This window comes from Thunnus maccoyii, chromosome 23 (assembly GCF_910596095.1).
Source record: "Thunnus maccoyii chromosome 23, fThuMac1.1, whole genome shotgun sequence".
Classification (NCBI taxonomy): domain Eukaryota; kingdom Metazoa; phylum Chordata; class Actinopteri; order Scombriformes; family Scombridae; genus Thunnus; species Thunnus maccoyii.
In genome coordinates this window covers 24,278,001-24,287,804 of record NC_056555.1, presented here as the reverse complement: position 1 = coordinate 24,287,804, position 9,804 = coordinate 24,278,001, and the positions used below count along the sequence as shown (strand labels likewise).

Genomic DNA, 9,804 nt, shown 5'->3' with positions numbered 1-9,804 from the left:
CGTGTTTACTCTTTGGTAGAGGAGGTATGACGCCATCGACAGGCGACCAAATGAAACGGTCCGTTACTTTGATTAAATTACAGATTTCTCTGAGTTTGAACATTGTTGGAAACATTTGGGATAATGTAAGTACACAACTCAACAACATATATAACATAGGTCTAGTTGTTTTTACACATTTTAATGTGGAATAATTACATATTATAGCTTTAAATCCAACAAAGCATGATGGGAAATGTAGTAGCCAAACTTATAATGCAGAAGGCTCAATCTATTCACGTACAGCAGTAGTGAAACTAAAAGTGAATGAATCTGATTCATTTGGAAACAGAGTGCTGTGATGTTAGCAGGCTGTTAACATTCAGGTTGTTAGAAAATGACACGTAAAGTACAAAGTGGACAAAGTTTTCACAGAGAAGAAGAAGAAGAAGAAGATTTCTTGCTTTGTGTCTAAAAACGATACTGAAAAAGGAATCTGTAGATCATGTTGTTACTCATTTTCATAATATAGTTACCACTTGTTTTATATTCACATTGAAGAAACTTAAACTAGTATTTATTTTTTTGAACACTATTAAAATAGTTGGTGAATTTTCTTCATGGTGTGAAGTAATTTTACTGTATTTTAGCTCTAGTGGAAGCATTTCAGGAAAGTTTGATGATTATTGTGATAAAACTGTTTAACATGGTAATAAACAACCAGTAGGACTGTGTGATATGACCAATATATCATATCCTGATAACGATAAATGTCACAATATAGAACATTTTCTGTCAATTCAATGAATAAATAGTTAAATAACCACATGGAAAGGCCTACTTCTAATTACATAGCAGCAGAAGTATCCAACCAAACGACGAAAAATATATATATAGAGAGAGATTGATTTACGACACAACAAAATAAACAATAGAGGATAATATAGAACGATAGATGTTTTTCTGTCACCACATGATATATTATTGTCATATTGCTCAGCCCTACTATTTGGAACAACTAATACAGATATAATTATATTGGATGTGTTTAAAACTTGAGGATATACAACCAAAATCAAAATATTTCATGTATGTACAGTATAGTGCCATTTTAAATACCAAATGAGTTTTCTGAGTATCCCAACTTCCACTGAAAATAATAATATATGAAATGCTTTGCAGTGACTCCTGTAAATTAAGGAAATGATTGAAATCAGCTGGAAGTAAACCTGCGGTAAAACGTTAAAGTGGTCAATCGCGGCCTCCCGGTCGCTGGGCCGATCGAGTTGATGCTGCCGGTGTAATGAAGCGTGACTTGATGCTTTTTCACTCCATTTAAACACAAACTACTGCGCCAACACCTCGTTTTATAGGTCAGCTGGAGGGAGAAACACCAGATCAGAGATTTCCCTCATGGGGAGGAAATCAATGAACGTTTTTTTTTGCTTACTGTGTACTCAGTCAAGCATCTCAACAATCGTTCTGTGTGTGTGTTTCTGTTTTTACGGTCAAATGACCTCACAAACAGAGAAAACGGGGGCCTTATTTAGGGTTCGGGAACTGGGAACATGACTAGTTTCAGGGTGAAGGTGTGTGTTTGTGTTGTTTGTGCAGGTGTTCAGTGATATGACGGTGGGCGAGGGGGAGATGGTGTGCGTGGAGCTGGTGGCGAGCGACAAGAGCAACACGTTCCAGGGCGTCATCTTCCAGGGCTCCATCCGCTACGAGGCGCTGAAGAAAGTCTACGACAACCGGGTGAGAAACTGTAGCCAAAATGCAAAATGCAAACATCAAATGTTAACATGATAACAACTAATGATTATTTTCATTATTGATTAATTGTTTGATCTATAAAATGTCTAAAAATAGAACTTTTACTCAAGTTTAAAGCCTTTTGTATCACAAATTAAAGCCCAAGAAACTTCCAATTTCATCTTTACTTTGTTCCCACCAAAAACAAATGCTTTGTCAGTTCAGTTCAGATTTTTATTGTCGAAAAAAAAAAAGTGAAACATAAACACAATAAGAACACAACTCGAGGACATTAAAAGTGCCGGAACTATGCAGCATGCTAACTGTAACTGCAAGCAGCTGAACATGCTAACGTTATCAAGCACCGTCATAGTTATAATTATAACTCTGGTTCTTCTGAAAGCTTCATTATCAATATCTGACCTTCTGCTAACTAGTGTCTGTCTGCCATTCAAGATAATTAAGTACAGATTTCATATATTTTAACCCTCACACAAACCAACTCAAACAAAAAAAACAACTCAAAAATGGTAAACATGGGAATCCTCATTATCTTACTTCCTATCTTGCATGATGTGAAAGTCCAGATAATTGATTAATCGTTCAAATTACTGTAAAAATACCAAACATTTGCTGGTTCCAGGTTTTCAGATGCAATAATTTGCTGCTTTTCTTGGACTTACATGGTAGTAAATTTTATATTTTTGGGTTTTTGACTAACCTGTGCACTAGGATCATATGATCAGTATTTTTCATTGTTTCTGATGTGTTATAGACGGGATGATTTATCAGAATACAAAACCGTGTTCATCTCGTGTGGGAATAAAGCTTTTACTACATATTGATGACTGAGGTTCTGCTTGTAGGTCAGTGTTGCTGCTAAAATGGCCCAGCGGATGTCTTTTGGCTTTTACAAGTACAACAACATGGAGTTTGTGAGGATGAAGGGTCCACAGGGAAAAGGTCACGCCGAGATGGCTGTCAGCCGGGTGCCGACAGGTGACACCTCCCCCTGCGGCACCGAGGAGGACCAGGTGTCACCCATGCACGAGAGGGTGAGGACAGCACACACACACACACACACACACATAAATCACAAGACCACAAGTTCTTACCTCAGGTTAGCGACAAAACAAACAAGAACCTTCTATGCCTTTGAAATAAAGTGTTGATTTCATTTTTAAGGCATAAACAAATCAAATAAACAAAAATACCCTCACCTCTTGATGTAAAGATCCATAACATGGTGTCACTGATGTCACTTGTGATGTTGGTGTACCACAGGGCTCTATTGTAGGTCCTCTCAATTTATTTAACCAACGAAGTCTATTGAAGTACGTTACCTCTTTTACAAAGGTGACTTTGCCAACATGGCAGCATAAAATAGGCGTCATTTTATTCTCATTGCACAAAAACACGTCATTAATATACAACTGTCACATCTAACATATCAAAATAGGAACATGAGAAACACGAGAAAGATACAACTTGAAAATTTAAAACATTCGTCATGAAGCATTTTACACCATTAAACTCAGCAAAGTTAACATGGCGTTCAGTTTGTCAAAAATGCAATTATATTGATATCCAGTGATGATAGTACACCTTAAGAAGGGTTTACTAAATTAAATATTGGCATAAATAACATCAAAATCATCTTAAGCTGCTCAGTGTTGTAAAAATTTATGAAATGTCTGAAAATCATCAAAAGTGTGTTAATTTTATTTGAACACAATCATGCATTGCATCGCAAAACTGTTGTTTACCAAACACAAATAGGTTATATTTCCCTGAAAACCTGAAGTTCTTTTCTTATTTATTATGTAAGTTGAATTAAAAGAAGAATTTCTATTTTAAATTCTCAGTTTTTTTTTTTTAAATTGGTTTCAAATCTAATCCCAGTTACGCCTGTTATTCTGCAGCCTTCAGATGTCCTGATTTCACCGAACAGGAACTCTGCAGTTCCTATTTGTTCAGTCTCAGCAGTATTTTTAAGCCAGGAACCAAAGTGTGTAGGAGTCTGGTTTCAGTTCCTCCTGTTTGTCTGTTGAGCTGAAAAAAAAAAAACAGAACAGAAAAACCCCCGAAAACCTTCAGCTCACCAGGCAGAAACTGAGCAGCAGAAAGCTTCAATGAGCTCCGTACAAAAGGGAGGAAATCAGGTCACGATCAATAATAAATGCTGCTGGACTGAAATATGCATCATTTAATAGTCTGTCCTCCAGATGTGTCTCCCGGATGTGTGACGGACTCTCTGAGTTCAGGATGAAATGACACTTTTGATTGTTGATCTTAAAAGGTAACATATAAAAACACGGAACAAGCCGAGTATGTTTTTGTTTTCGTGAAATCAGGATCTGTTACTGATAATATTAAAGAAACAGTTCAACATTTGCAAGAGTGAGATGAAAAGATCAACATTTATGAGGCGTTTTTAACAGAAAAGTTTGAAAACCGTTCACACGTCTCCAATTTTAATCATCTGTTTAAAGAAACACTTCAATATTTTGGGGAAAGTGCTTATTGTCTTTTGTTCTGCGGATGATTGATATCATTCTTTAACACGTAAAGAATAAATCTGTACTGGTTTTATTTTTCCTCTTGTCAACAAATCTCACATTTCATCTTATTACATCTCATGTCACCAAACATTTATTTCACAAAATCTGTTGTAGTAACATGAAAAATATCTAATAATATAATGTGAAAAAGTTTTTACGTTCGAACCAGAAATTGAGCAAATATTTTTTTTGTTATGGTGGCAACAATACGCTGCCATTTTTGTTACATTTTGATTGTTTTTTTATGTACAAACACACCTGATGAATTGATCTATTAACAAGTATTGTGATACATCTCACTTAAGTCTATATAAACCAACATCCTGAAGATAGAATAACTACTGTAGTAAGAACGTAAAGCAAAAATTCACGGCCAGAAACATTATTATATTAAATTCTCAAGCAGGAGCTTCATTAGAGACTGTAAACGAGGTGATTTTGTTCTCGCTGTTATTAATTTACACATAATTTTTACCATTAAGTGAAAAATAACAACTCACAGGAAACGTCCAGAACTCTCAGATTTACACAAGAAACGATCACAAAGACAAAAAAACTTAAAGAAAATGTTGATATTTTTACTGACACATTATTTAAAAAGATGAATTAATCACCAAACAGTCCTTAATTTTCTGTCTCTAACCTGCCAGAACAACAACAACAACAAACGTCTCCGTCAGCGTGTCATGAATGTTACTTCCTGTGTTTACGCGTCTGACTCTTCTTCAGGTGACGTCCTTCAGCACGCCTCCGACCCCCGAGAGGAACCGACCCTCCTTCTTCTCTCCGTCTCTGAGGCGTAAGATGCCCCGAAACCGAATCGCCGAGATGAAGAAGTCTCACTCTGCCAACGACAGCGAGGAGTTCTTCAGGGAGGAGGAAGACGAAGGTAAAACCGGAGCTCAGACTGGTTAGACTGGTTAGACTGGTCTTTTACTGCAGGAGGAACATGTGTCTAATTTTAGCTCCATGTTTACTACCACAGAGTATTAAAATCTCCCAACCTAATCAATATTATTACTGTCTTTCATAAGCATTTTTTTAGTTTTCTTGTACATTTACTAGGACTTTTTCTTAAAGTATTGCCTTAATTTTTCCAGAATCTCTAATTATAGTTTTTTAACAGTGGCTCTAACACTCTGAATCCAGACAATCAGTGTTAATAAGAGTCAGATTTGATGTATTTGTGATGTTTTTTTTTTTTGTGCATCAGATCTTCACACGGCCACCAACCTGCGCTCTCGCTCTCTGTCGGGGACGGGTCGCTCTCTGGTCGGCTCGTGGCTCAAACTGAACCGAACTGAAGACTACTTCCTGCTCTACTCACACCTGACCTACGTCACGCTGCCGCTGCACCGCATCACCGCAGGTATCACTGCACGCTTGTCGAGTCTTTACACGCAGATATCGACATTTAAGGCTCAGAACGAGGCTTCAAATGTGTCGACTGAGACAAACTGGTGCATGTATGTCGGCTTTAATTTAGAGTCTGTTTATTGACTCATTAAACGATTTAATGTTAAAATGTTTAAAGCAAAAAAAAGCCAAATAGCCGCTTCAGGTTTCAGCTCCTCAAATGTGACAGTAAAGTTAATATATTTGAGTTTTTGACTGTTGGTTGGACAAAATAAGACATTTAAAGACATGACCTTTGACTCTGGAGGATTATAATTTCCTATAGGACTATATTTTCCAATGTTTTTGACATTTTGTGGATGAAATTGATTAATTGATACCTTTTTGAGACCTTTTTTTTTAAGTAGTAGCTCAGTAAGATGTTGATGGGTAATTGTTTAAATTACTGTAAAAATACCAAACATTTGCTGGTTCCAGGTTTTCAGATGCAAGAATTTGCTGCTTTTCTTGGACTTACATGATAGTAGATTTTATATTTTTGGGTTTTTGACTGTTGTTCGGATGAAACGAGACATTTGAAGTTGACGTTAACCTGTGCACTAGGATATTATGATCAGTATTTTTCATTGTTTCTGATGTGTCATAGACTGGATGATTAATCAGAATACAAAATCATGTATATCTTGTGTGGGAACAAAGCTTTTACTACATATTGATGACTGAGGTTCTGCTTGTAGGTCAGTGTTGCTGCTAAAATGGCCCAGCAGATGTCAAAAATAACAAAATGTGATTTTGTTCTTGATTATTGTGTCTAAATAAGAGACTGATCACAGCAGTCTCGTATCAGGCAGTCTGTGACCTTTCGCTGGTGGTTTCCACAATGTATAAATCCTTCAGGTCTGCTGTAACAACTAACTCAGGGTTCATATTGACAAAACACTCAGCTGGAGGGTCCATGTTGAAAATCTCTGCTCTAGACTTAAACAGCGGATGTATTTTTTATGTAGCCTTCAGGTCTGTGGAGTCCAGCAGAAGTTTGTTACTATTTCACCATGCAGTATTAGAGAGTATTACAAGATACTGTGTTACAGCCTGGTCTGGTGACTTGATGGTACAGTTGAAATCACAGATCGCTCATCTGGTACAGACTGCTATGAAAGTTATGGGGGTTAAAAAAAAAAGCACTCGTCCCTCTGAACAAGTTATGAGCAGTCTGTTATCAGACAGAAAGTTCTCCACCCAGAGTTCCAGCTCTTACCTTCTGTAGAAGACTCAGGGATAGGGATGCAAGATATTATCGGCACGTCATCGGTATCGGCTGAAATGCCGATTATGAGAGGCCGATTTGTTGCCTTCTCCTCCGCCGCATAACTGTTTCCCTCCACGGACTGTTTCATCCTGACGGTCCCGGTGCTTCATCCGCAGGCTGCACTTCACTCAGCTGCCCGTCAGACCCGCTGCTTCTTCTAGCTGTGCTAACGCTCTGCTAGCCTCTCAGCTAACGTTAGCCTCGGCTCTCCGTCTGGATCCAACCGGAGCACCGAGCCTCGGTTTGTTATTCAGGTTAAAGTGGGAAGAAGCAGCGGGTCTGACGGGCAGCTGAGTGAAGTGGAGCCTGCGGAGGAAACACCGGGACCGTCAGGGTGAAACAGTCCGCAGAGGAGCTGCTGTGTTCGGCTGCACAGATAGGAAACACCTCGGCTGACAGGATGTACCACTCTGTTTGGGGGGAAAAAAAAAATCCTCTTCTTTTTGGTTTATAACGGCGGTTGTCAACCAGCGTATCAGGTGCATTACCGCCACCTTCTGCTCCAGAGTGTAGACCAGAGATTAAATCCTGCACATTAATCCTGTCTGTCTAATAAACTCAAAGAAAACTACTGCTGCTCCCACTTGGCAGGTTCATTAAAGTTTTAATGCTGAGCTCCTGAACTCCAGTCTTCCTAAGTTCTTCCTTCATATATATATTGTCTTTCTTGATCATACTTAGTACAATCTATGATTGTACTAAGTATGATCAAGCCACAATGAGTTGGAAATATCGGCAAATCGGATATCGGCAAAAAATCCAATATCGTGCATCCCTACTCAGGGCTCCATTATAAACATTCATTCCTGTCTGTGTCCATTTAGCTTCTCAACACTAACATGTAATGTAGACGTACAGTCTAGACCTGCTCTATGTGAAAAGGGCCCTGAGATGACTTTTGTTGTGATTTAGGGCTATATAAATAAAAATTGATTGATTGATTGATTGATATCGGCCATGAGGGTTGTGCAATATGTCACCATTGTCAGTAGGTGTGTATGTGTATGGAAGCCACGTGCTGTTAAGATGTTGACGTTTTTTCTTTTACTATGCAGTATGTATGATTTTATCTCCTGCAGGACGGAGTCCAGAACAAATTTCCCTTCAGGGACATTAAAGTATATCTCATCTTTTCATGTAAATTACATAGAAATTAGATTCTGCAGGTGGAACAGTGGACGGTAAAAGGTTAAGTAACTCGAGCAAATGTATAAAACCTTAAAAACCTCTTTCTGAAACGTCTGAACTCTGATTTACTTTGTGTGTGTTTGTCTGTCAGACATCCTGGAGGTGAGGCAGAAGCCCATCCTGATGACATAGCAGAGCTCGACTCTCCTCAGAGCATCACTACCAAGTGCCTCCCTGCATCAGGCCACTGAGACGACGGCGCCCCCCGCTGTCCAGCCCGAGACCAACAACCAAACATCTGCTTCACCTGGAGACGGAGGAGAAACGTGTTCAGAGGGGACGACACACAAACCAGCCATCCAAGAAGTGCCTCTTCTTCTTCTTTTAAGTTCCCGCTGTGTCCTGCTGGCGTTATCGCAGGCGGGGGGGGGAGGTTGTCTCCACGGAAACGGGCCCAGTGTCAAGGATCACATGACCTCAGTGTGAAAAAGGCAATTGGCTGAACTCTGACCAGGAAGGATGTGAAGAATGTGTGTTTTTTTTTTTTTTTCTTCTTGTAAATATCCTGCTGCTTTACTCACTGAGACGCCTTGAAAAAAAGGTTCTGCTTTTAATGACGACGCTCCGTTCGACTCGTGGTGGAGTTTGTTTCTTCTTCATTTGTGAATCTACGGCGACGAGAGGTGGAAGGATTCTGCGTCTGACTTGTTTAAAATGAAAAGTGTTTTTGTATGAAAGAGAGAAATGTAGATGGCTTCGTTCTTATTAGCAAACGCTGAGGGGGTCAAATCCATCTCTTCATATTTATGACCGATCAATTAACAGTTATTTTCATTGATTGACTTACATAATATTCTATTTTTAATTAATCATTTAGTTTCAGACAGTAAAATGTTGCTTTTTGTGTCAGAAAAATGCTTCAAATGTGCAAAAGTATCAAAGATACGAAACACATTTGAGACCCTGTAAGTATAAATTTTGTATTTTTGCTTAATTAAATGATATAAATGATTAAATGATCATCAAAATCGTCCCTTTCTGTCACTCAGCTCACTGACAGATTAACTGTTTCAGTCGTGACTGGTCTGTGGATGAAGGTGAATCTGAGAAATAACAAAAAATCTTATCAAAACAACTGTAAACAGAGTGAAAAGGTTAAGTTTAGTAATTTGTGAGAATAGCAGACCATGTCTCCGTATCCTACAGAAAATAAAACTGATAAATCTTTTGCAGTTTTTTTTGGAGAAATAATGAACATAATGATAAACCAAAAGAACTCACAAGAATATAGTCGTACCTTTACGCTCATGAGGAAAAACTATAAACTTGCAACTTTTATCTTGTATTACGGCTTTTTACCCTTTAGAATTACAACTTTTTCTACTGTTTTTTCTCAATATTTTGGCTTTTCTCACATTATTCGTGGACATTTTGTATATATAGAAAACAATTAGTTCCTGCACTGTCAACACTCAACAATAAATTACAGTAAAAAAAAACAGCAGACGACAACAAACAGCCTTTACAGTGAAAATATCGATTGTGCTTTTCAGTGTTGAGACAATTTTCTTTTTTGATACTTAAATTTTACCAGAAAATCTTAATTCAGTCATAAAACGCATCATGACATCTATACAACAAACATTATAAATAATGGACAGTAGCTCAGTATGATTGTATGTATGATTATAATTCATAAGTGTTATCTACATTTTAACA

At 38.0% G+C, this 9,804-nt stretch overlaps 1 protein-coding gene across 1 annotated transcript in view; it reads left to right on the top strand.

Annotated features, from left to right (window-relative positions):
• Positions 1-9,101, top strand: part of kiaa0930 (KIAA0930 ortholog) — a 33,453-nt gene extending 24,352 nt beyond the window's left edge. Inside the window, exons 7-11 of the mRNA XM_042403153.1 lie at positions 1,594-1,734; positions 2,598-2,786; positions 5,022-5,181; positions 5,506-5,661; positions 8,237-9,101. Of these exons, the coding sequence (XP_042259087.1) occupies positions 1,594-1,734; positions 2,598-2,786; positions 5,022-5,181; positions 5,506-5,661; positions 8,237-8,277 (687 nt within the window). The 3' untranslated portion in view covers positions 8,278-9,101. The remainder of the gene's footprint in view (positions 1-1,593; positions 1,735-2,597; positions 2,787-5,021; positions 5,182-5,505; positions 5,662-8,236) is intronic.
• The last annotated feature ends 703 nt before the right edge of the window (positions 9,102-9,804 follow it).